Consider the following 27,085-nt stretch of genomic DNA (forward strand, 5'->3'; position numbering starts at 1 on the left):
CTCTGTATGACAGTCTCATTAGATCCATCCACGTCTCTACAAATGACCCAATTTCGTTCCTTTTTATGGCTGAGTAATATTCCGTTGTATATATGTACCACATCATCTTTATCCATTCGTCTGTCGATGGGCATTTAGGTTGCTTCCATGACCTGGCTATTGTAAATAGTGCTGCATTGAACATTGGGGTGCATGTGTCCTTTTGAATTATGGTTTTCTCTGGGTGTATGCCCAGTAGTGGGATTGCTGGGTCATCTGGTAATTCTATTTTTAGTTTTTTAAGGACCCTCCATACTGTTCTCCATAGTGGCTGTATCAATTTACATTCCCACTAATAGTGCAAGAGGGTTCCCTTTTCTCCACATCCTCTCCAGCATTTGTTGTTTGTAGATTTTTCTGATGATGCCCATTCTAACTGGTGTGAGGTGATACCTCATTGTAGTTTTGATTTGCATTTCTCTAATAATTAGTGACGTTGAGCAGCTTTTCATGTGCTTCTTGGCCATCTGTATGTCTTCTTTGGAGAAATGTCTATTTAGGTCTTCTGCCCATTTTTTGATTGGTTTGTTTGTTTGTTTAATATTGAGCTGCATGAGCTGTTTATATATTTTGGAGATTAATCCTTTGTCCGTTGATTCGTTTGCAAATATTTTCTCCCATTCTGAGGGTTGTCTTTTTGTCTTGTTTATGGTTTCCTTTGCTGTGCAAAAGCTTTTAAGTTTCATTAGGTCCCATTTGTTTATTTTTGTTTTTATTTCCATTACTCTAGGAGGTGGATCAAAAAAATATCTTGTGATTTATGTCAAAGAGTGTTCTCCCTATGTTTTCCTCTAAGAGTTTTATAGTGTCCGGTCTTACATTTACGTCTCTAATCCATTTTGAGTTTATTTTTGTGTATGGTGTTAGGGCGTGTTCTAATTTCATTCTTTTACATGTAGCTGTCCAGTTTTCCCAGCACCACTTATTGAAGAGACTGTCTTTTCTCCATTGTATATCCTTGCCTCCTTTGTCATAGATTAGTTGACCATATGTGCATGGGTTTATCTCTGGGCTTTCTATCTTGTTCCATTGATCTATATTTCTGTTTTTGTGCCGGTAGCATATTGTCTTGATTACTGTAGCTTTGTAGTATAGTCTGAAGTCAGGGAGTCTGATTCCTCCAGATCCGCTTTTTTCCCTCAAGAGTGCTTTGACTATTCGGGGTCTTTTGTGTCTCCAGACAAATTTTAAGATTTTTTGTTCTAGTTCTGTAAAAAATGCCATTGGTAATATGATAGGGATTGCATTGAATCTGTAGATTGCTTTGGGTAGTATAGTCATTTTCACAATACTGATTCTTCCAATCCAAGAACAGAGTATATCTCTCCATCTGTTTGTATCATCTTTAATTTCTTTCATCAGTGTCTTATAGTTTTCTGCATACAGGTCTTTTATCTCTTTACTAGGTTTATTCCTAGGTATTTTATTCTTCTTGTTGCAGTGGTAAATGAGAGTGTTTCCTTAATTTCTCTTTTAGGTTTTTCATCATTAGTGTATAGGAATGCAAGAGATATTTGTGCATTAATTTTGTATCCTGCTACTTTACCAAATTCATTGATTAGCTCTAGTAGTTTTCTGGTAGCATCTTTAGGATTCTCTATGTATAGTACCATGTCATCTGCAAACAGTGACAGTTTTACTTCTTCTTTTCCGATTTGGATTCCTTTTATTTCTTTTTCTTCTCTGATTGCTGTGGCTTAAACTTCATAAACTATGTTGATCAATAGTGGTGAGAGTGGGCAACCTTGTCTTGTTCCTGATCTTAGTGAAAATGGTTTCAGTTTTTCACCATTGAGAACGATGTTGGCTGTGGGTTTGTCATATATGGCCTTTATTATGTTGACGTAAGTTCCCTCTATGCCCACTTTCTGGAGGATTTTTATCATAAATGGGTGTTGAAGTTTGTCAAAAGCTTTTTCTGCATCTGTTGAGATGATCATATGGTTTTTCTCCTTCAATTTGTTAATACGGTTTATCACATTGATTGATTTGCCTATATTGAAGAATCCTTGCATTCCTGGGATAAACCCCACTTGATCGTGGTGTATAATCCTTTTAATGTGCTGTTGGATTCTGTTTGCTAGTATTTTGTTGAGAATTTTTGCATCGATGTTCATCAATGATATTGGCCTGTAGTTTTCTTTTTTTGTGACATCTTTGTCTGGTTTTGGTATCAGAGTGATGGTGGCTTCGTAGAATGAGTTTGGGAGTGTTCCTCCCTCTGCTATATTTTGGAAGAGTTTGAGAAGGATAGGTGTTAGCTCTTCTCTAAATGTTTGATAGAATTTGCCTGTGAAGCCATCTGGTCCTGAGCTTTTGTTTGTTGGAAGATTTTTAATCACAGTTTCAATTTCAGTGCTTGTGATTGATCTGTTTATATTTTCTATTTCTTCCAGTTCAGTCTTGGAAGGTTGTGCTTTTCTAAGAATTTGTCCATTTCTTCCCGGTTGTCTATTTTATTGGCATAAAGTTGCTTGTAGTAATCTCTCATGATCCTTTGTATTTCTGCAGTGTCAGTTGTTACTTCTCCTTTTTCACTTCTAATTCTGTTGATTTGAGTCTTCTCCCTTTTTTTCTTGATGAGTCTGGGTAACGGTTTATCAATTTTGTTTATCTTCTGAAAGAACCAGCTTTTAGTTTTATTGATATTTGCTATTGTTTCCTTCATTTCTTTTTCATTTATTTCTGATCTGATCTTTATGATTTCTTTCCTTCTGCTAACTTTGGGGGTTTTTTGTTCTTCTTTCTCTAATTGCTTTAGGTGTAAGGTTAGTTGTTTATTTGAGATTTTTCTTGGTTCCTGAGGTAGGATTGTATTGCTATAAACTTCCCTCTTAGAACTGCTGTTTGCTGCATCCCATAGGTTTTGGGTGGTCATGTTTTCATTGTCATTTGTTTCTAGGTATTTTTTGATTTCCTCTTTGATTTCTTCAGTGATCTCTTGGTTATTTAGTAGGTATTGTTTAGCCTCCATGTGTTTGTATTTTTTACAGATTTTTTCCTGTAATTGATATCTAGTCTCATAGCGTTGTGGTCGGAAAAGGTACTTGATACGATTTCAATTTTCTTAAATTTACCAAGGCTTGATTTGTTACCCAAGATATGATCTATCCTGGAGAATGTTCCATGAGCACTTGAGAAGATAGTGTATTCCGTTGTTTTGGGATGGAATATCCTATAAATATCAATTAAGTCCATCTTGTTTAATGTATCATTTAAAGCTTGTTTCCCCTCATTTATTTTCGTTTTGGATGATCTGTCCATTGGTGAAATTGGTGTGTTCAAGTGTCCTACTATTATTGTGTTACTGTCGATTTCCCCTTTTATGGCTGTTAGCATTTACCTTATGTATTGAAGTATGTTGGGTGCATAAATATTTATAATTGTTATATCTTCTTCTTGGATTGATTCCTTGATCATTATGTAGTGTCCTTTGTCTCTTGTAATAGTCTTTATTTTAAAGTCTATTTTGTCTGATATGAGAATTGCTACTCCAGCTTTCTTTTGATTTCAATTTGCATGGAATATCTTTTTCCATCCCCTCACTTTCAGTCTGTATGTGTCCCTAGGTCTGAAGTGGGTCTTTTGTAGACAGCATATATATGGGTCGTGTTTTTGTATCTGTTCAGCGAGCCTGTGTCTTTTGATTGGAGCATTTAATCCATTTACATTTAAGGTAATTGTCGATATCTATGTTCCTATTACCATTTTCTTAATTGTTTTGGGTTTGTTTTTGTAGGTCTTTTCCTTCTCTTGTGTTTCCCACTTAGAGAAGTTCCTTTAGCGTTTGTCGTAAAGCTGGTTTGGTGGTGCTGAATTTTCTTAGCTTTTGCTTGTCTGTAAAGGTTTTAATTTCTCTGTCAAATCTGAATGAGATCCTTGCAGGGTAGAATAATCTTGGTTGTAGGTTTTTCCCTTTCATCACTTTTAATATGTCCTGTCACACCTTTCTGGCTTGCAGAGCTTCTGCTGAAAGATCAGCTGTTAACATTATGCGGATTCCCTTGTATGTTATTTGTTGCTTTTCCCTTGCTGTTTTTAATATTACTTCTTTTCTATTTGATTTTTGATAGTTTGGTTAATATGTGTCTTCGTGTGTTTCTCCTTGAATTTATCTTATATGGGACTCTGCAGTTCCTGGACTTGATTGACTATTTCCTTTCCCATATTAGGGAAGTTTTCAACTATAATCTCTTCAGATATTTTCTCAGTCCCTTTCTTTTTCTCTTCTTCTTCTGGGACCCCTATAACTTGAATGTTGGTGCGTTTAATGTTGTCCCAGAGGTCTATGAGACTGTCCTCAGTTCTTTTCATTCTCTTTTCTTTATTCTGCTCTGCGGTAGTTATTTCCACTATTTATCTTCCAGGTCACTTATTCGTTCTTCTGCCTCAGTTATTCTGCTATTGATTCTTTCCAGAGCATTTTTTTTTTTTTGGGGGCCACGTTGGGTCTTTGTTGCTGCATGTGGGCTTTCTCTAGTTGCGGTGAGCAGGGCCTACTCTTCATCGCGGTGTGTGGGCTTCTCATTGCGGTGGCTTTTCTTGTTGTGGAGCACAGGCTCTAGGTGCGCGGGCTTCTGTAGTTGTGGCACGCAGGCTCAGTAGTTGTGGCTCGCAGGCTCTAGAGTGCAGGCTCAGTAGTTGTGGCCTAAGGGCTTAGTTACTCCATGGCATGTGGGATCTTCGTGGACCAGAGCTGGAACCCGTGTCCCCTGCATTGGCAGGCGGATTCTTAACCACTGCACCACCAGGGAAGCCCCTTCTAGAGAGTTTTTAATTTCATTTATTGTGTTGTTCATCACTGTTTGTTTGCTCTTTAGTTCTTCTAGGTCCTTGTTAAATGTTTCTTGTATTTTCTCCATTCTATTTCCAAGATTTTGGATCATCTTTACTGTCATTACTCTGAATTCTTTTTCAGGTAGACTGCCTATTTCCTCTTCATTTATTTGGTCTGGTGGGTTTTTACCTTACTCCTTCATCTGCTGTGTATTTCTCTGTCTTCTCGTTTTGCTAAACTTACTGTGGTTGTGGTCTCCTTTTCGCAGGCTGCAGGTTCGTAGTTCCCATTGTTTTTGGTGTCTGCCCCCAGTGGGTAAGGTTGGTTCAGTGGGTTGTGTAGGCTTCCTGGTGGAGGGGACTGCTGCCTGTGTTCTGGTGGATAAGGCTGGATCTTGTCTTTCTGGTGGACAGGACTGCAGCCAGTGGTGTGTTTTGGGGTGTCTGTGAACTTATTATGATTTTAGGCAGCCTCTCTGCTAATGGGTGGGGTTGTGTTCCTGTCTTGTTAGTTGTTTGGCATGGGGTGTCCAGCACTGGAGCTTGCTGGTCGTTGAGTGGAGCTGGGTCTTAGCGTTGAGACGGAGATCTCTGGGAGAGCTCTTGCTGATTGATATTATGTGGGGCCAGGAGGTCTCTGGAGGACCAATGTCCTGAACTTGGCTCTCCCACCTCAGAGGCTCAGGCCTGACACTTGGCTGGAGCACCGAGACCCTGTCAGCCACATGGCTTTTGGGAAGTCTGAGGTCTTCTGCCAGTGTTCAGTAGGTGTTCTGTAGGAGTTCCACACGTAGATGTGTTTTTGATGTATTTGTGGGGAGGAAGGTGATCTCCACGTCTTACTCCTCCACCATCTTGAAGGTGCCCTCAGCCTGGATCAGTGTTTCTAATTCCTTAATAATAAGCATCACTAGGGGTACTTTACATTCCTAGGTCTTACTGCAGATTCAAGGAATCACCATCTCAAGGGAAGGTGTATATTTAAAAAGCACCTTCTAGGTGCTTAATCTTTCTAGGTAAATGTATACCTAGAAAGTTATATATTTTAAAAGCAATGAGGTGATCTGTATCTCAGTCAAGTTTGGAAATTACTGATCTAGACTAAATCACTGTTACATTGTGGTCTCTGGACCATCTGTACCAAAATCACCTGGGGCCCATGTTTAAAATGTAGAACCCTAGACTTCATCCCAGAATTTTGAGAGATGTGACCCTGGAACATTTGTTTTTAAAGAAACTCTAGGTGATTCTTACGTACACTAAAATTTGAGGACCTCTGCTCTAGATCTGAAGAGGACAGTGGGTAAGAAAGAAGTATTGGTGATACCTAGATTTGGCAAAGCAACCTTTGATTTTAAGAAATCAAAGTGAAAATCTTGTACTGAGGAACAGATAGAATGTATTTTTAATGGTTAGAGCAAAGATTCTTAGATGGTTTTTAAATAGTGCAACAAACCATAGACTCATGAATCCAGTCGAGGCCAACTGAAGTGCCTTTTTGTAGTTTGCCAGATTACACTCCCTGATAGGTAGCGTTTATTGCCCTAGTTTTAAGGTGATCATTTCCTTGACAAAGTGATAGATTTGGGATATAATACTATCGTCAGTAACTGCTCATGAACTGTGAACTCTTTAGTATGTGATGACACGGGATAACCTCTGAGTCATAGCGTACTGAAATGGAAATGCTTTTATGAAATTTAGGTCGTATGAACTAACCCGGAAGGACCGACTGTACAAAAACATCATTCGAATGCAGCATACGCACGGATTCAAGGCTTTTCACATCCTCCCTCAGACCTTCCTGCTGCCAGCTGAGTATGCGGAATTCTGTAGTAAGTGCTTGACTGCTGATGCTCCATTCTCACCCCCCATCCCCTATCCCCCATCCGCAGCAGCTGAACTTGGGGCAGATTTACTCCAAGGGCTGCCTCAGGTCAGGAACCAATCCGGGCTTTTCAGATCCTTAAAAAATTGTTTCTTTAGTGAAACAATTGCAGGGATAACTTTAAAACTGTTTTATTCTGAGCGTGTATGTGTGTGTTTATTCTTAGTAAGGACATTTATGTAAGGACGCATTGGTATTGTATAAATGTGCTCCTGTTTATTACAAAAAGTCTCTTTTTCATTGACAAGAGTTAGCGCCCATGTAAGGATGGATATACTTCTGTATATGAACTACATATGCATCCTTTTTGGTATCTCTCTTCCTCTTGTCGTTTAAGGAATATCCCTGTCCTCTCGATTTTTGGACTTGTGTGACTTATGTTCTTTGGGGTACATGTATCACTCATCTTTTGGTGTTAGGGTTTAGAGGTACCAGTTAGTGACACTCTCTCTCCTTGGAGTACAGACTAATTGAAAAATATTCATGGGAGTGAAATAGGCATGTGAACGTCTGCTGTATTGGTGGTAAAGCTAGCTGGGAATGATGTCCTGCATCCAAGTCTCATTGCTTCTTTTGTCTTGAAGTGAACTTACCTCCCCAGGTCCAAGCAGAGGAGATAGGCTATTTTGGACTCTCCCCCCATGGCGGGCAATGCCTGCCTCAGTAGGCTTAGAGCACAGAAGAGGCACGAATACAGAGAAGGTGTGAGGCAGGTCTTTTGTGAGAGTCTAAATAGGAAAAATAATAATAGCTAACACTTACTTAATGAACATTTCCCTTCTGTTAGGCCCTCTTCTAAGTGGTGCCTCTATTCTGAGGTAGGTACTGTTATTGTTCCCAGTTTTACAGGTGAGGAGACTAAGGTACAGAGAGGTTAAGTAACTTTCTGTAAGTTATGTGGCTGCAAATGGTGGGATTAGGATCCAGACCCTGCAGTTTGGCTTCAGAAGCCAGGCTCCTCACCACTGTGCTTTGTGGCCAAAGACAGTGGGCGTATGCACACGATGACCATTTCCTAGTACCACCCATGAGAGAAGTCACTTCTGTGAGGAGGATCAGTTATGACACACAGAGAGGACAGCAAGACAGTTTTCTTCTCAATAAGTCCAAGAAAAAGACTATTCCTGTCTTATAGGTAGAGGAAGCATGGATAGAGGAAGAGAAATTTTTCTCTAGACTTCCTGACTTTTTTTTTTTTTTTTTAATTTTATAGCTACTTTATTTATTTATTTCTTTATTTTTGGCTGTGTTGGGTCTTCGGTTCGTGGAAGGGCTTTCTCTAGTTACGGCAAGTGGGGGCCACTCTTCATCGCGGTGCAGGGACCGCTCTTCATCGCGGTGCGCGGGCCTCTCACTATCGCGGCCCCTCCCGTTGCGGGGCACAGGCTCCAGACGCGCAGGCTCAGTAGTTGTGGCTCACGGGCCCAGCTGCTCCGTGGCATGTGGGATCTTCCCAGACCAGGGCTCGAACCCGTGTCCCCTGCATTAGCAGGCAGATTCTCAACCACTGCGCCACCAGGGAAGCCCCCTGACTTTTGATTCTTTTAACCTGTTGGACCTAGCAGTCTGGTCTGGTCATGCAGTGTGGTGTTCATCCTCTGGGACTTGCATCAGGAATGGTCACAGGGTCTCTTGCTCCCACCTTGGGGAGGCCATTCTTCTGAGAGCACTTGTTGACCCCGCTGGGACCAGTGGTTGGCAGTTAGTGTTTGCCCACAGAAGGCTCTGAAATGGGTCAGAGTAGAGTATCCACTAGATGAATTAAGTTAACTTCAAAGCTACAGTGCACTCAAAGCTGAACATTTATAGTTAGGAATTTTTGTTATGGGATTTTTAGCCATGTTATTGAAACCTCCTGTGCCTTAGCTTCCTCCTCTGTAAAATGGGACTGTTACTAGTACTGACATTATAGTGTTGTTGGGATGTTTAACTAGGTTAACACATGGAAAGCACTTGGAATGGTGCCTGATGGGTACTTAATAAATGTACAATAATATTTCCTATTTCAAGTTATGTAGTGATGTATTGTTATATAAAAAAGTAAAAAATTGTGTAATAAGCCAACATGATAGCATAAAAATGCTTCAACTAACATGTTAGCAACGTAAAAGCATTCCTGATATGAACTCCCTACTGTTGAATTCCTATTGAGAAATCAGAGTCCAGAATAATTTCCTAGTAAACACTAAAGGGATATTAAGTTGAAAATTCCCTTTTTCCTCTCTGCTATCTCTTATTCTGTGGTTCTTCCCCACCCTTTGGAGGCAGGTTGAGGGCTGGATGCTCATTCAGAAGATTGGATAGAGTTAGAGTTCCTCCATGCATTCAAGCCTGACCTGTGTTTCAGTAGAATTGTTTCTTCAGCATATTTTTTTAAAATAAATTTATTTATTTTATTTATTTTTGGCTGCTTTGGGTCTTTGTTGCTGCGTGCAGGCTTTCTCTAGTTGCAGCCAGCGGGGGCTACTCTTCGTTGCGGTGCGCGGGCTTCTCTTGTTGTGGAGCAGGGGCTCTAGGCACACGGGCTCAGTAGTTGTGGCACGTGGGCTCAGTAGTTGTGGCGCATGGGCTTAGTTGCTCCGCAACATGTGGGATCTTCCCAGACCAGGGATTGAACCCCTGTCCCCTACATTGGCAGGTGGATTCTTAACCACTGCGCCACCAGGGAAGCCCTGTTTCTTCAGCATATTATTCAAACTCTTACAGGTTCTACATTCTAACAAAAATGAATTCAAAAGGTCAGTAGCACACATAGAATGAATATAGCTGCAACCCAAAGCCACCACATTGAGCCCCAGGGCAGTTATTACAGGCTAATGATGTTCTCCAATCTCAAAACAAATCCCTCATTGCTGTTGCCTGCCAAAGACCACAGCGGGGACTTACTGTGCGGTAGAAGAGGGACCAGGGAAGATGTGATGGTAAAGAGGAAGCTTCTTGGTTTCAGTCCTGCCAGGATGCCAGTCATTCTTTGCCAGTAGTCCGGAGTCCGTGACCTCTACGCTTAAATCCACTGGGGAGAAATCCAGCATTAGTAGGTCAGTTGTGTTGCTAAGTTTACCTATTAGGGGAGAACCTTGCCTCTTCCTACCACTTCCTCTTTCAAAGAGACATTCCTTTTCCTCGTAAAGTCTGTTTTAAGTTCTCTTCATTTCCTCTGCTGTCCACCTAGCATATTATAACTCACAAATTCCCTTTTCTCCATGACACTTGTGTTCCTGACCTTCCAGTGCTTGCTTGAGGGCAGGCAATAGGACATTTTTGAGAAGGCAAGTGACATGAACAGGTTGGCCTTTAGGAAAATAACTACATGAAATGAATTGGAGGGAGCAGGGGGAAGAAACACAGGAAAAGTGTTGGTCGCTTTGGAAGTCATAATCCAGGTAAGAAGTGTAGATAGACTGAGCTAGGTAGCTGGAATGGAACAGAGGCAGTGGAAAGAATGGTAGAATAAACACAGTTTACTAAGTGGCTGTGAGTAGTGAGGCAGAGGTGAAAGGTGTGTGTCTGAGAAGCTGGGAGGAGCATTAAGTCTTTAACCAGGGAGTGTAACGAGGAATGTAGAGCAGGGGTCCCCAACCCCCGGGGTTGGGCCGCACAGCAGGAGGTGAGTGGCAGGCGAGCAACTGAAGCTTTATCTGCCGCTCCCCATCGCTCACATTACTGCCTGAACCATCCCCCCCGCCCCCCACTCCCCAACCCCTCGGCCGTGGAACCACGAAACCAGTCCCTGGTGCCAAAACGGTTGGGGACCGCTGACGTAGAGGAAAAGTGTTGAAGGACAAGAGGAGTGTCACATTTTGGACCTGGTGTGGATTTGAGGTGCCTACAGGCCTCCATGTGGTGATGTTTTGCAGGCAGTTGTAAAGGCAGTTTTGAGTTCTGGCCAGAGTTACAGGTTCTGGAAGTTGCAGATATGGAGGTGGATGTTACTACCAAGGAAGGGAAAAAGAAAGAGAAGAAGAACTACAGAGAAGTCAGAGGGGAGAGAGACCTTGAAGATATGAGCAAGGGAATGAGGTCCCAGAGGAGGCAGGAGAGGGTTCAGTCAAGAGCCCAAGTAGAAGGGTGGGCTTCAGGAAGGAGGGCGTGTCTCTCCCCTAAAAGGAGGGAAAGAAGAAGGCTAAGTGGTCATCCAGGTAACATTTTAGATGGAGAGGAAAGCAGGTGAGTGGGTTTATGTTACAGATTCCCAGCCTTCTTGGTGAGAGGGTGATGAGGGCACGTACCAGGAATGAGGGGCCTAGGGATGGGTTTGGGTGTTTGAGAGGAGCAGAAAGGCATGTGACTAGCCTGTGAAAGAACCTTTGAAAGGGAACTGATAAGGAACAGACATGAGGATTGCCTGAAGACTCTAGAGAGACCAGCCACGGCGGATCTCATGAATTTGTAGCTTTTTGTTCTAATAAGAGAAAACCTGAAATCCATCTCTGTGGAGACCTAGCCCAGAGACCAAACACTGCCTCAAGAGATGTGAAAGCCTGGATACTGCCAAACCGTTCCCAGTAATTAGAATGTGGGGCTTGGAATATACAGACCAGATCTTGCTAGCTTCCTGGTGCCGCTGTTGCTAGTGTAACAGTATATAGTACAGTCGGAGGTCTGTGACCCCGAAGAACCTAAGAATCTTGCCAACTGCAGCCACTCCGCAGCCGTGGACAGCTTTCTACGCAGGGAGAAGGGAACAACAAGGAAGGCAGGGTGGCGCCAGTATCAGAAAGGCAGAACTTCCCCCCCATGTCCTGGCAGATTTCTGTTTACTTCTCACTGCCCAGAATTGCGTCCTCTGGTCATCTGTAGTTGCAAGAGAGACAGAAATAATTCTAAGGAATGAGCAAAACTTTAATGTCAGCCAGTTGATTTCAGATGACTGGATTTCAAAGTAATCAGTAAATTTATAGAATCATAATAGTAGGATTATGAGAGATCTCATAATTCAAATGACTAAACCCCTCATTTTAAAGATGAGACTGGATAATTTAAGCAAATTGCCCAGAGTTAGAAAAGTCAGAATTAGAACTCAGATCTTCCTACTCCTGGTTCAGTGCTCTTTCCATTAGATGGAGCATGCTGCCGCCATAGGACCTGGAAGGCACCAGAAAGAGTTGCAGGCCCTGTCTAGTATATCTTCATCCTGACAGGCTGCCAAGCTCTTTGCCTTGCCTTTGCTTCTGACCCACATTTTTGGAACCTGTGAAAGAAATCAATCCTTGTCCTGAAATACAACAAATCAAGGAGAAAGGCCTAGCATGAAGACACTTTTTTTGATATTTAGAATTTCAAGAACATGATAAAAGTGAAGCACCAGAAACTTCTGATAAGCCTAGTCCACAAAGTAAGATTTATTAAACGCGTTAGATGGCAGAAGTTGCATTTAGCTAGATTTTCCCTGTTCTGAAAACGAGCATTTTCTGCATCCGCTTGTCACCACAGGGGGTACTGTCTTCAGACAGGTCTGGTCATTTTCTTCGGCATTGCTGTATGTAGCTCCCTCACTTCCTCTTCGTGAGCTCAGTGTGTCTAATTGCTTGCTTAGGGCCTGCCTTTCTGCTGGCTTTTCACTTCTGCATGCCCCATACTAGCAAACTGCCCAACACGGGTTGGGTACTTAGAAGTATTGAATGAATGAATGAAGTTTAAAAATTTTTGTAATTTTTTTGTTTTATTTTACTATTAATTGTTCCTTTTGTTTTCAAACTATTGTATCCTCAGAATTTGGGGAAAATGGCAAAATGGAAAAAATATATAAAGTATATATATATATATATATATACATCTATTCAGTGACTTCAGTTTATAGAGATTTAATTTGTCTTATATAAATATGCCATCTATTGCAGGAATTTAAAATTATGTAAATTATATAGGTAATATAGTCACGGTACCCAAAAAAAATACAAAACAATAATCAGTGAAAAGCCTTTTTTCTCCTCTTTTCCTCAGTCATCCAGTTCTCCCCAGAGGTGATCAATGTTATTAGTATTTTTACATATCCTTCTAGAGGTATTCTCTGCACTCGCTGGCACATGGCTTGAGGGTGTATGTGAACAGATGGGAGCATACAATACCCAGTGCCCTGCACTTTACTTCTTAACACTCACCAGTCTCTTTGAGCTCATTCCCTCTCTGTTCCTTAATAACATTCTCATTTTGTGTGTCTGCTTAATATTTCATTATGTAGAGCAGGTGTCTGCAAACTACAGCCCTTGTGTCAAATCTGGTCCTATGCCTTTTTATATGTATCCCATGAGCTAAAAATGATTTTTACATTTTTAAATGGTTGAAGAAAATCAAAAGAAGAATAAGATTTTGTGGCATATGGAAATCATAGGAAATTCAGTGTCCATAAATAAAGTTTTTTTTGGGCCCAGCCATGCTCCTTTGTTTACGTATTGTTTATGGTAGCTTTTGAGCTACAGTGACAGAGTCGAATAGTTGCGTGGCCTGCAAAGCCTAAGCTATTTATTATCTGGCTTTTTACCAAAAAATAGTTTGCCGGCCCCTCATATAGATGCAATATAGTGTATTTAATTAGTTGATGGGCGTCTTTTGCTATTAAAATGCAGCACTGAATAATCTTGTACAAAGAACGTTTCAATATGTGTGAGCAGGACTAGAGAATACATTCCCAGAAGTGGAATTGCTCACGGAGTTTTACATTCTGTGTGGCACATGACTTTTTTTCTAATTCTGTGAGGTCACATCAAGGGAAAAAGCAGGGGAGGGTGGCGGAGAGAAGACAAGGAGGTCTTCTTTCTCTCCTGGTGAAATGGTTTGTGGCACCGACAAAGTCAAGTTCCTGTTGGGAGGCCTTGAAAAGACAGTTTGGCTCCTATCAGAGGGAGAGTCCTTTGTCTCTGCTTCTCTCTCGTGTCCACTGACCTTCCCTAAGTGGAGGCCGGAGCCATCTGCAGGCCTCTGGGACTCCTCATATTGGTTGTGTGTTTTCTTTTCCTATGATCCAAAGGTATTTAAAGCATAAACCTGAACCTGGGAAAGGAAAAAAAGTAAAGGGCACCTTTTAACCACTCGTCAATTATTGTCCTTCCTTTCCACTCACATTGTTTTATTTAAGGCGATTTTTTCTTATAAGCTCAGAGAAACTGCTTAAGGAAAGTAACCATACTAGGGGATCTAGCCTTTGACTCACATTGTCACCGTCTGCAGTGTGAGCCTCTGGAGGTCCTTTAGTTAAAGGAGGCGAGGATCTCAAAGATCCGTGAAGGTTGTTTGTGACAGTAATAGACTAACATCCAGATATTTGCCTTATTTTGTCTTCATCCTCTCATTCAAGAGGGGAAATGGTGGAAGAAATATATTATGTAATATTGCTGTCTCTTCTTCTCTTTCCTTTCTCTCTCTTTCTCTGTTTTCATTTTTAAGGCTAGTCCAAACATACAGGTTATTTTACTTGCTGTCCTCCACTTAGAAATTTGGAAAATTCTTTGGGTACCTGAGTAGATAACTAGTATTAAAATTTGAGATAATAAACTCATGTCCCTTCTTTCTCTTTGTTTCTTTCTCCCCTATTTTGTCTCCCAATATTTTGAACAGATTCATATTCAAAGGACCGGGGACCTTGGATAGTAAAACCAGTGGCCTCTTCCAGGGGGCGGGGTGTCTACCTGATCAACAATGTAAGTATGCAGCGGGTGGCATACTTCGCTCCGTGTTTGTTCTTCCCTGCTTCACCCTTTGCCTTAGCTACTAAGTCTGCATTCGGACGTGTGATTTGAGGATGGCTATGCGCCTACTGTTCACCTTACTGGCAGTAACCTCCTCCCATGCCAACAGTTCCTCTATGGCTAATAAGTCACTTGATTGAATTTGGGGGTAGGGCAGCCTTTGGTGTCAGCAGAAAAGAGGTACTTTTTCTGCTTTCAGCATTCTGCCTTGCTAATTCCTTGGCACTAAGCATTAATTGGTAGCACATACATTTAGTTCCTATTGTGAGGAGAACTGTGGGTTCCTTCCCTCAAGGTCATCAAGCAAATTAACCTTAATTTGGCATGGCATCCTTGCTGCTCCTGTCCCCCTCCATCCCCACTCTTCTTCTTCCTCCTCATCCTCTTCTTTTTTCAAAAGTCATTAGTCTTGATTCTTTGCAAAATCCTCATTAAAAGTTGTTTTTCAGTTGAATACATATACAGAGTAAATGAAATAAAATCCCAACCCCAGTCTCACTGGCTAGACTAACAACAGTAGTAACCTAATACAGTTGATTTATGTTTCTTCTTTTCTCAACTTTACATTTTGTTTCTAATTCTCAGTTTGATATTCACTGCACTCATATCACCTCCTACCCTTCCTTCCCCATTCCACCTCTAGCTTTGATTATTTTTTATTGTTTTTATATTTTAAAGGTTTATGATATTTATATTCTCTTCAATAACTATGATTCAGTTTCTCTGCTTTATCTATAAGTTGAGTAAAAAAATTAAACTCAATAGAAACTTTACAGATGGGAATTCTGAAATTTAACCAGTATTTCAGTCTGGGTCTTTGTTCATTCTTCCTCCTGGACATTCGGTCAGCCCTTTCAATATGGAAACTAGTGTTTTTCTTTAGTTGAGGGAAAATCATTCATTTTTTGTCTATGTTTCTGCTTCTGGAACTCCTTTTTGAGGCATTCTGGGTGTTTTCTTCATGTCAACTTTTCTCTCATTTTAAATTCTCTGTCTTTTCCCATCTTTATCTTCTGGATCACCAGTTTGAGCTCTATCCATTTTATCATTCATTCCATCTACTATATTTCTATATTGGCTATCATAAGGTACAAAAACTCTTATTTTCTGATTTGCCTTTTTGTGTGTGTGTGTGATAACAGCCTGTTGTTGCTTAATAGATGCAGTTTGCTGGCTGGTCTTTCTGAGGGTACGAATTGAAAGTTTTTTAAAGTTCTCTTTTGTTTCACGAATTTTTGTGGGATCGTGTTTTTTTCCCTGCTGTTGGGTTTTCTCAATTTCAGTGACCTTAGATGTTGAGTCACACTGATGAACAAGACTAGACTGATTGAAATTGACAGCGGGCCTGGGTTTCCCCTACTGTTGTGTAGGACTGATTCCCTAATAACGTCTCACTGGACAGGAGGCTGACTGTGCTTTGTGCGAGGGCAAAGCGTGTTGAATGTCAGGCCGCACCTTCGGTGGATGTGGGTGAGGAAGCGTGCTTCTTCCTTCCCCCTTGCCAAAACAGGGCCTGCCTGATTGTGGATATAAAGGAAGAGTTTGGTGATTTCCTTGTGGGGCGGTGCTACCTTTCCTCTCTCTTCACCTTTGTGTCTGCTGTAGGGATGCAGTGGCCTCAAGTTCCACTCCTCTGTCGGATCCCTGTGCCCACCCGCAGAAGATGTCCTCCCGAGACAGTTGTTAGGTTTCATCCTGAGGGCAAAGCTTTGGTTGTTGGAGAAGGCCTGTTGGCTGCACTGTTTTAAATGCTGTTTGTTAATTAATTGTCTGATTCTTGTCCGTTGGCTCACTCTTGCTCTTCGTGTTTGTTCACTGCCAGCTTGGAACTTCTCAGAAGTCTCCTTGGGAAGATCACTCTCACCTCTGATATTTGGGGCTGGGGCTTCCTCTGCTCTGTTTCCTCAACCTGTTCCCATCTGCTTTCTGTCTTTCAGGATTTCCTTAAACCTTTGGTCTTTTGTTGTCTCCTTTAAATGTTTTCTAGCCTTGTTATCATTTCAGACGTTTAAAAATGTCTACTCTGTCCTTATAGTGGGACCCTGGAAGGGAAGAGGGGGAGGCGGATATGTCATGTGTGTGGTCGGTGCACCATCCCAAATTCCCCAATTCTCTTTCTTTCCACATGGTCTGAGCTATTTCCTATATGTGCAGAAACTAACTTTCTGAGGGGTCTTTCATATGGGAAAATCCTTAAATTCAGTCTGGACTAAAAACTGTACAGTAAACACTGATGGCCAGACCTTTCATGCTGAAGAAATATAGGCTCTGGTTCTGATGCAGTAGCTATACAGCCCCAAGCCCAGGCTACAAGTTCTGCTACCTGACCCTGGGTCACTCTGGAGGCCTTTTGCCCTGGGTCTCTTGTGACAGAAGGCACTGCTCATAAGCCTTGGATCTCTCTTTTCTTGTCTCTGTTCTGACCTTGGTGTGAAGGCTCCTGTCCAACAGCTTTTCCTTCAGCTTCGTGCCAGGAGCTCCAGTGTTGTTTGAATCTCATAGACGGCACTAGTTTGGGTTTGGGTTTTAGCTGCCAAATGGAATTGCTATTGAAAGTCAACTGTGGTACAAGTTTGCTTTTTATTTTCTTAGACATGAGTCAAAAAGAATAGGATCTATTCCCAGCTCATCTGGGACTTTTTTCTCTTGGAATGCTCTTTTGCCCTGGTGATTTGTTATTTTAAAACCAACATCATAAAGAATAGAAAAGTTAAACTTTCTTTGGTGGGGCTGAGAACCCCATGCCCTGACTCTTCCCTGGATGCCGCGCGCGTCTCATAAAGGGGGTGACAAGTCTTTAGAGAATGCATTTGGCAGGCTCTCCTTCTCCCTCCCACATCTCCCTGGGCTGACTCCCTAGAGACCCCCTGCAGAGATCAAAGTACTTGGCAGAACCCTTTGCCTGCCACCTCCCGCTCAGTGAAGCTTTGGAATGAGTCTGATTCTTTGAGGTCTTTGGTGGAAGTGCCAGACAGAAGCCTGGGAAGATGCCAGCAAGCACCAGGGGAGCTGGCAACATGTGGACATAATGGCAAAATAGTCCCATTTTTCTCCAAATCTGGAATTTTATCACCTTTTACCCAGACCTACAAACCATGCAGTTAATACTCTTCTCTCCCTCCTTACACACAAGGCCTAACCATCTCCTCCTTTCCATACCTGGATCCTTTCCCATGGAATATGTGACCCATTAGCCAACTGCATGAAGTAACTCTTTCCAAGGCTGCTGCCTGCTTTCCTTTTAGATTCAAGGGGGAGGGAGAGGGAGTGCTCCAGTGGAGGGTCTGCGAGCAGAGCTAGTGTGAGTGGGTGAGGGATGGGGGAGGGAGGGCAGAGTTAGGTGTGAGGGCCAAATAAAAACATCTTTCCCAGTCTTCCCACTGGAGTGAGGAATGAGAGGGCCTCTTATTAAAAATTCCCTGTAATAGTCATAACCTTTTGGAAAATATCTGCAAATAGCAACTTTTACCATTATGAGAATAGGATAAAGGATAGAAGAAGCATTACTTTTATGTAATACTGAAGAGAGAGGAGTGTGAGCTCCTACAGATGGAAGCATCTTGGCTGATTGGCGAACGTGGTCTCTTAATGATGTGCTTTTTAACTCTGAAAATACAGCATAAAGGAACAGAGTTGTGTTTGCTCCAGCTCCTGCAGTAACCGTGACTAAATGCCATATTTTCCCAATTTAATATATTCAAATCGAGGAGGGAAAAGATCTGGTGTTTTCTGATTAAGGTATGAATTTGATTTATGGAAGTCAAATTTAGTCATCCTTGTCTGACACATTATTCATGGTAAATAAAATACTAGTGCTTTCTCTGAGATTTTGAAGTATCAGGAGAGTATTTTGGTCACTCTGTACAGTCCTGTATTTGTGAATGTAATTTCGTACAGCTCTCTTGTTTCTATTTGTTTATGTTTTCTTAGGTGCTCTCCATTTTTTCTCATTGTTCAGCAAATATTTAGGGAGTCCCTGTCGTGTGCCAGGTGCTGCCACTCCTTAAAGGCTTTTCAGGAATAGGGATCATCTCCTAATTCTTATGTATCTTCAGTATAATTCAGTGCACTGCTCTGAGCAGAATGGTGTGTGGCACGTTGTGAGGAATGCTGTTGAGTTGTGGAACTCAGTAAATGGAACCACAAAGATACTATTGAGTTTGCAATAATAATACTAACTGATATTTCTTGAGCATCTACTATGTGCCTACCACTGTACCTTCCAAATATAATCTCACTTAGACTTTATGAGAACCCTAAGAGGTAGTTACTATTCCTTCCATAGTAAGTGAAGATTTTAACTCGTCTAGCTGATTCCAGAGCGTACCCTCTTAACCACTGCACCAGTCTACCTTACAATAACTTAACAGATACCATGAGCTTTAATCTTAAAGTTGAATTAGAAAAATGGATGGGTTTCCAACTTTCCCAACAATTCAGATTCTTGCTTTAGCATACTTGGGAGGGCAGTTTGAGCTTAGAATTGACATCATTTAAAATGAGTTAATTGGGGATGGATGAAAAGGAGACAGGCTTGAAGATGTCAAAAATTTCGTTAGTTGCTTATCAGTATATTACACTATACAAAAAAACTGTACTCAAACAATTCTTTTCTTCCGTGAGCTTACAATTTAATTACTAGTGCAGATAGAAATGAGAGGTATAGACCGTTGAACAAATACTAAAGTTACCGAAATAATGTAAGAGATTATGTTCTGCATAATTCAAAGGACAAATGTATATGATGAGGAAGGGAAGAGAGGAAATGGGCATGGATGTTAGATGTGTCATAGAGTGAAGACCATTACCATTGTGGTCTGTGGTTCCAAGTAAAGTTGGGTGGTAGTATATCTGTTGTAGCCTGTAGGTGTTACTTAGTAGAAAAAGAGCCGCAATTGTTTAATTTTAGGTTTGGAACACAGCCTGCAGCTTGCTTCTTTGTACTGTGATTGCATCAGTTCTTACATACTAAGCTGACTCAAAATAGAGATAGTATGTGTGAGAAACTGATCAGGAAATGGTGTGGGTCACCAAGTCCAGAATATGAATCAGTAGTGATGTTGTAGTGTCTGTATGATGCATAGAGATGGCTTGTGAAGTTGTGTTCTGAGTTTGAGATGGCAGCAGTGGGAAATGAGAGAGGAATCTCATTTTCTTGACCCCGGAGTTGCTTCTTGTGGTTGTGTATGATGTTATGGGTCACACAGTTATCCTTATTTTATAACTGTAGTACTTGGGATAGCAAATGCATTATTATAAAGGCAAACTTTTAAATTTGGACAGTTATTTTAGGTCAGAACTTGTGAGAAAAGGTGCAAATAGTGCTTAAGAATTAAGCTTCTGAGGCAGACTGCCTGGGTTCAAATGGTGCTCTATCACTTATTAGCTGTGTGACTTTGAGCAGGTTCCTAACCCTCTCTGACTCTTCCCTCATCTGTAATATTTGGATGGTGTTACACCTACCATGGGTTGGATGAAGATTAAGTGAAATAATACTTGTGAAGGATTAGAACAGTGTTGGAACATAGCAAATCTTCAGTACATTTATTAAAAATTTTTTCCTGCAAATGTTAATAGTGTTTCTGTTGTTGCTACTATAGCTATTATCATCACAATTATGATTATAGCCACTTCCCTTTTGGAGTTCTTTTGTCCTGTATGGATTGTGGTGACTGACAACTGATTTTTCTGTTTTAGTCTCACTTGGAATTGTTCTTCCAGATCTCTTTCCACTCTGCAGCCTCACATCTTGCACTTGTAGGTGTGCTGCTTTGTGTTCTTTTAAATTCTGTATATTTGCTGTCCCTCTACTCAAACATCAAACTCTTTGGGAGTAGGGATTGGGCTCTGTGAGGGCAGGGATTGCATCTGTTTTATTCATCACTGTATCCCCAGTGCCTTATACAGTACCCATCATACATTTCATTATTTATTGTATAGACAGCTCTTCTTCATTGAAAAAAGTATTTAAAAGATCTAGTTCACTCTTTACCTACAGTGGCATAGCAAGCACTATTGAGTGAATCAGTGAAATATCCATCCCATTTCACAGGGAAAATGCCAGGATCCATTGTGGAAAGATCTGTAAGTTCTCTGAACAACTTGATGAAAGCCTTCCTGTAAGAATAATGGTAGTATTTTAAAATATCCAACATGCTTTACATTTGGGAGAAAGCAAGTTTTAATTTATTTTTTAAGTAGCTTTTATTTTCTTGGCATGTAAATATTTAATATCATGTATATAAATCTTTAAAGCTGTTTAGGCTCTATTTATTATGAGAGGTGCTGTGTAAATTTTGTTTTCCCCCATTATAATTGGATTCTCACAATGTTTATGGAAGTGGTGTGTTATATGGCCAATTAATATATGGGTAGCTTAGAGGAAACCTTTTCTTAGAGTTTTAGTTTTCCACATTATCATTTCTAAATGGTTAAGAACTTTGCTTCTTTATTGTAAGTCAGGATTCCTTTGCATTTCTAACTTTCATTTTTCTCTTTACTCAATAGCCAAACCAGATTTCCCTGGAAGAGAACATCCTGGTCTCCCGTTACATTAACAACCCCCTGCTCATAGATGGTGAGTTGTGATTAGGTCTTTGGCTGGATTGGGCTAGATCGTACTAATTTTTTTTTTTTTTAACGTTTTTATAGTCTTCTCTAGTAAGTCTTTATTACTAAAGTGTGAAATTCTTGGCCACTGTGGCTCCAGAGATGAAGCCGGTTCCTTACCTACCTCATGGGATTATTTTGAAGTTGATTTTGAGATAATAAAAAAGAAAGTGCTTTGTATGTTATAACAGAAACAAATATATATGAAAACTGTACAATGCATATATATATATATATATATATATTTACAATGCATGGTATAATTATTATTTATCCTCAAAAGGGAAGGTGTGTGGGCAGTGTATGTTTCATGGGGAGAGGAGGACTGTCTTTCATATTTCTTTGTTACGTTGTCCTATTCATTCTGTAACAGAAGACAAATGAGCTTAGGTTTTCCTGTGTGCCCCAATTTTTTTTGCAGATTTCAAGTTTGATGTGCGCCTCTATGTGCTTGTGACTTCCTATGATCCTCTTGTCATCTACCTCTATGAAGAAGGACTGGCTAGGTAAGAGACCTTGGGCGGAGGGTGTTTATTCGAGTTGACCCATTAAAGAGTGTATTAAGATCAGGTTGTTTTTTCTGTTGTATTCAACTCAGGAAAATAAGAGTGTCCCCAGATGGGCTTCAGATTACAGAAATCAGTCTTATCACTTCACAGTCTCTCTTGCATATCCACACATATGAACAAGCATTTGTATGTAAACACACACCTTTCCCAGCAGGGATCCAGGATCACATTGTATTTTCATGCAATGGCAATTGGTATGAAGATCCTAGGGCCACTGTTGTTCACAAATGGTCTAAAAAGGAAAAAAAAAAAAAAAACTCACATGTGTATACCTGTTATATACCAAACATTTATTTTAATGCTCACAACAACCTTAAAGTTGATGCATTTTTGCAGTTGAGGAAACTGAGGCTTTGCGTAAGGGAACTTGAAGTCACGCCCCTGAGGTCTCCAGCAGGTGGATAGTGGAGTGGGAATTTGAACCCCTGGATCTGACTCCAGAGCTGAAGGCTTGAGCTGTTTCATGCCCTCTTGTATTTAGGGTGGGCATTAGCTGCTTTTTTTTTTTTTTTCACCTACAAGTCTGTAATATACTTTACAGTGACTTTATATATATATATATAATATATATATATATTTGTTGAGGTACTTCTTAAGTTTTAAGGTAGTGTGACTTACAAAATAAAGTTCAACTTATAATAATTTGAAGTTTCATTTCCCATATCCATAGGATTTTACAGGTGACAGTGTTTTTTTTAGACCCTTTAAATTGTTTAAAATAAGTATATAACTTTGGTGTGCTTGTGTTCTTTTCTCTCACAAAGCTAATATATATATATATATATATGTGTGTGTGTGTATTTCCCCCACAAAACTTATATATATATTTTACTTATATATTTTACCAAAGAACTCTGAAGTTCTTTTTATGCATAGTTTTCTTATAGAGCATAGCAGTTTAGGAGGTGGTTTGCATCTGTAAAAAGCATGGCCTATATATGTTTCTGTATTTTAGGAAATGTACATCAAAGATGGGAAATACCATGGATAAAAGAAGGCTACATATTTAGGTGTAGATGCTTTGAGACATATCATTGTACTCTGACAACTGTTCTTTTAGAATCGGATTTCAATTATTTTAATTATTTTTTAGACTAAAATTTTTTGATCCATCTTGTGAGGGTGAGAACAGTTAACCAGATTCTACCTGGTTGAGCCATGTCTTCCCTTCACCTCTAGGTGGCAGTGACAGCATTTATAAGCGTGGTCACATTTTTAACTAAGATTTGAGTTTGAACCCTGGGAACACTGAAGGCCACGGAAGCTCCCTAGTTCTGGCCTCTGGTTCCTTGAAAATTGAGGAGGGAGAAAACTAAAATATTTCTCAGTTTTTAAGTAAAGGGCTGAACCAGGTATCTGGGCACAAACTACTAATCTAATCAGATTTTCATCGGAAAGAAGTTTTCTGTCGTGTTTTTAGACACATGTGCTCTCATATTTTGAAGTATAGGGATAAAAGCTGAGTCTCCATATAATCTAGAACAAAAAGAAGGTGAAATAAGGCCCCTTACTTCTGCTCAGGTGTATAAGATGCTGAGGATTTTCCATTTTGTAATATGAGATTTCTGAGCTTTCCCTCCAGAGTATCATGAGCTTCTTCACCCTTCTCCCTCCACTCATCCTCACCCAGCTTGTCTCCTGTACCCTTCTCGGGAACTGATTATGTCCTGCCATGAACTGGACTTCTTGAATAGGGAAAAGACCTCAAGTTTATGCTTACTGTGTCTCAAGGATATCATAGCAATATGTTTTGCAAATTATTCCAAAGGTATTTCTCCCACAATATTAATAGCCCTTGCTATTGGTAAAATTCGGCATTGTTTTAAAGCCTCAATGGCTCAGATGCAAAATGAGAACAATACTAATATTTATTATAGAACTTACTACAGATGTGCTAGTGCTTTGGCTATTGGGTGTGTGTTGGAAGTCAGAACCCACTGAATTGAGTAACTCTTCTCTTGCCTCCAGCAGGAATTGAGTATATATATTTATATATTTTTAAAATGGATGCTCTTTCTTAGAATAATTTGGAAAACAAATTTGTAAAAATTTGGATTAAACTGAACCAAAAAAAAAAGAATTTTCAGGGCTTTGTCTATTTTACCTAAAAGTATAGGTGAATATAAAAGCTTTACAGTAGTACGTTATGACAGGCTATTAGCCAGTCCTGCAAGGGTGCATTGCTCTGCACAATAACTTCCATGTGCCTAAGTCCCTGTGTCTTAACCACTGTGTATCTTGGCACTCATCTCCTGCTTTTTAATCCTCAGAAGCCATTCGACTGTGTCATTACTTTCAACAATAGTCTACAGCATCTCCAGATCTGCAGCCTCTAGTAATCTTGGGTCACGTTTGTTTTAAATAGACATTACTGAAGATAATCAGTTTGGGATGAGATCACTAGACCATTTTACTTTGAGGCTCAAAAAGGAAAACCATAATCTTTCCTAAAGAGACAGAACTGGTGGCAGTGTAATTGGTTTCCTTCTTCAGAAAAGAAGGGTCTTATCCCATATCACTTCTGTTTGGGGCCTCAAAATTCATGTTTAATGACAGAAAGATTAAGTTCATTTCATAAGACGGTTCTGTGAAGTAAGAATTTTGTGTAAATTCTTTGCCTTCTTAAATTTACGAAAGAAAAAGACCCTAAATAGTTTCTTTCTAGGTTAATCATTTCAGTTGTCCTTGCTTTATTAACATAGGAAGTAGAAAGACTCTCATTATTTTCTTATACGTGGGCACAATATTGAGACGTTTTAAAAAATTGTCTTAGTGGTGTTTGAGTCCAGGGTTTTGCCCCTTCCTACTTTTTGAGTTTCACGTGTATGTTACTGTTTTCCACCAGCAGGGGGCACTCAAGTTTCCAGAGAGGGGTGCTTTTCTCTACCAAAATGGTGTAGGGTTTTTTTCCTGTAAGAGGTGGAATCCAAAAAGACTTTGTTCTGGATTTTACAGTTTTAGGTGGATCCAGTATGTGGTCTAAATGATTTGACGAGGCCCTTTTTGAGACAAAGCTAATAGCCAAATTTTCACTGAAACAGGAAAAATTAAAAGTTGAAAAAAATTAAAACAAAATTGAGTTGAAAACCAAATATGCTATCATATCAGAGACCCAAAGATAGGTAGCACTGTCAGCTGCGGGGAAATGAAAGTACCCGTCCAGGGAGCTGGGAGAGCTCCATCCACACGGTGGACTGGGAAGATGGGACACTGAGAAGGCCCGGGTCAGGGACCGCCTCGCTTCTGCTCAGCCGTATTATTCACTGGAAATTCAGAAAAGATCCCAAAGCATTTGTAATGCCTCTGCCTTCCTCCCCACCCCCAGTTACTTCTTCAGTAGCCTTCCTTGCTAATTAACACTGGCTCCGCAGGGATATTTACCTTTTCTCTGCTGGATTCCTGTGGTTTTGAAAGAATTCAGGTACTTGCCGGTTGCCAAGGAATTCAGATTACCTCACAGGCTGCACACTGTCCAGAATCTGCCATAGCAGCAAGAGGGGGAAGAGACAGCAACAAGGGGAAGAAAACCCTCTCCAGTGCTCATTGTCACCCTCCCTGGCAGGCCCTTGCTGTTTGTGAAGTTTGAGTCATTTCTGGCTCTGAAGACCAGGGGATCAGGCTGGTAATCCCCTCCCAGACGGCTCCGCAGGGCGCTGCCTAGTCACTGCAGCACTTTGGCAGTCTCCCGGCCGCAGCTGGTTGACAGCAGATCAGAGAGCTCTTGGGCCTCTTGTTCTCTTCCATAAGATTTTTCTGGGTCAGGCCAGGATGAAACCCAGTGGCTCCTGGCAAGGCTGCCTGAGGTGCTGTCTCTTCATCCTCCAGGCGTTTCTGGCGCTGAATGGTTACACCTGCTGAAAGATAACACATGTGCCACAGCCAGGGTCTCCTGAGAGCTGGCCTCCCCTTACTTTGTACATTTGTAGTGAATGTTTGTTAGAATATGTAGCTATCAAAGCGGGGTTGGGGGGTTCGGTTTAACTGTCTTACATCTAGACTCTCTATAACTCTGACTATGGTGTCATATTCATAGAAGAACAAAGTAGTTTTTGAACGGAGGAAGAGAGTTCCAAAGACCCCACTAACTCTGTGCTTTCCTTCTTGTTTGAGTTCCATGTTGGTAAAGTTCCTGAACAAGCAACTCAGCTGTAGTTTCAGTTAGTGCTTATCAGGTACCTACTATATGTCTAACATTGAAAACCTTCCTTCACATACACACTCAAGAGTTTGAGACAAATTATTATCATTGTATTGATTCTCACTGAGAAACATTAGAAAGCAAAAAGGAAATGTAGTTTTTGATTTAAGAATTTGTCAGAATAAAGGTAATCTATATATATTTTAATGTGGCAAAAAAAGAGAGAAAAGGGCATATAGTTCTCTGTTCATCATAGGTGGTGAAATAGAGCTCAGGGTTTCAGATTTATAAAGAAAGTAGGACCTGCCCCCCATTCCTTTTTTCTTTTTTTTTTTTTTTTGTTTAAAGGTCAAGGCTATGAAATTCTGTCATGAGAGCTTTTCCTAAGTCTTGATTTCATTAAGAGAGAGGTTCAAGACTTAATTCATCGTGTAAATTTCAGTATGTGTTAGGAGCAGTGTTTGCAAAGTTGGTTGTGGGCTACCTAGTAGAGAATTACCTCTTTTAGGTGTTTCTAATAAAGAAATTGTGTTGAAGCTTTCAGACCTAAATAGGGTGAAATTTGATATGTGAAGATCTAAATCACAAGTCACAAACTTAATTGCTTACAAGGACATTCACTGAAAAGTTTGGCCCGGTGGAGACTGGAGAACCAGAGATCACGTGTCCCACCTAAAGGGTATTTACTATTCATTGGCAGAAAGTCATTGATATGTGGTAGTGCTGTGGTCTGAATGCTACCTCCCAAGTTCATATGTGGAAATCCTAACCCCCAAGGTGATGGTATTAGGAGATGGGGACTTTGGGAGGTGATTAGGTCATGAGGGTGGAGCCCTCATGAATATGATTAGTGCCCTTTAATATAAGAGGCCCTGGAGGGATTCTTCACCCCTTCCACCCTGTGGAGACACAGCAGGAAGGTGCTGTCTGTCTGCCTGCATCTTGACCTTGGACTTCCAGCCAACAGAAATAAATTTCTGTTATTTGTAAGCTATGCAGTTTATGCAGTTTATAGTATTTTGTTATGGCAGCCTGAATGGACCAAGACAGGTGGTATTGCCAGATCTTCTGGTTTTTTAAGGGAGGCTGAAAAATCTAGATTTTTATTGAGAACCTTTTGTTTTTAGACTTTTAATTTTGAAACCATTTCAAAGTTATGGGAAAGCTGTAAAAATAGTATGAAGAACTGCCTTTTAACTTTCCTCTAGAGACCACAGTCAAATTTGGCCAACTGTCCTGATAATGTTCTTTATAACAGAAAGCTCCAAATCCAGGATCACATGTTATATTTAGTTGTCAAGTCTCTTCAGTCTCCTTTGATCTGGAACATTTACTCTCTCTTTTCTTGACTTTCATGACTTTAGCATTTTTTAAGATTTAG

At 40.5% G+C, this 27,085-nt stretch overlaps 1 protein-coding gene and 1 long non-coding RNA gene across 13 annotated transcripts in view; one reads left to right on the top strand and one right to left on the bottom strand.

The window, feature by feature from the left end:
• TTLL5 (tubulin tyrosine ligase like 5) overlaps window positions 1-27,085 on the top strand; it is a 325,193-nt gene that overhangs the window by 25,788 nt on the left and 272,320 nt on the right. For all 12 annotated transcript variants that reach the window (XM_057543387.1, XM_057543385.1, XM_057543396.1 and 9 more), the window contains exons 6-9: window positions 6,520-6,650; window positions 14,258-14,340; window positions 20,896-20,965; window positions 21,419-21,503. In XM_057543387.1, coding sequence (XP_057399370.1) covers window positions 6,520-6,650; window positions 14,258-14,340; window positions 20,896-20,965; window positions 21,419-21,503 — 369 coding nt within the window. The remainder of the gene's footprint in view (window positions 1-6,519; window positions 6,651-14,257; window positions 14,341-20,895; window positions 20,966-21,418; window positions 21,504-27,085) is intronic.
• Window positions 9,127-25,127, bottom strand: LOC130707623 (uncharacterized). Its single transcript, XR_009007572.1, has 4 exons — window positions 24,948-25,127; window positions 21,709-21,798; window positions 9,590-9,716; window positions 9,127-9,419 (listed from the first exon to the last, which is right to left on the bottom strand). It is a non-coding gene; the product is annotated as an uncharacterized LOC130707623 (long non-coding RNA).

This window comes from Balaenoptera acutorostrata, chromosome 3, assembly GCF_949987535.1.
Source record: "Balaenoptera acutorostrata chromosome 3, mBalAcu1.1, whole genome shotgun sequence".
Classification (NCBI taxonomy): domain Eukaryota; kingdom Metazoa; phylum Chordata; class Mammalia; order Artiodactyla; family Balaenopteridae; genus Balaenoptera; species Balaenoptera acutorostrata.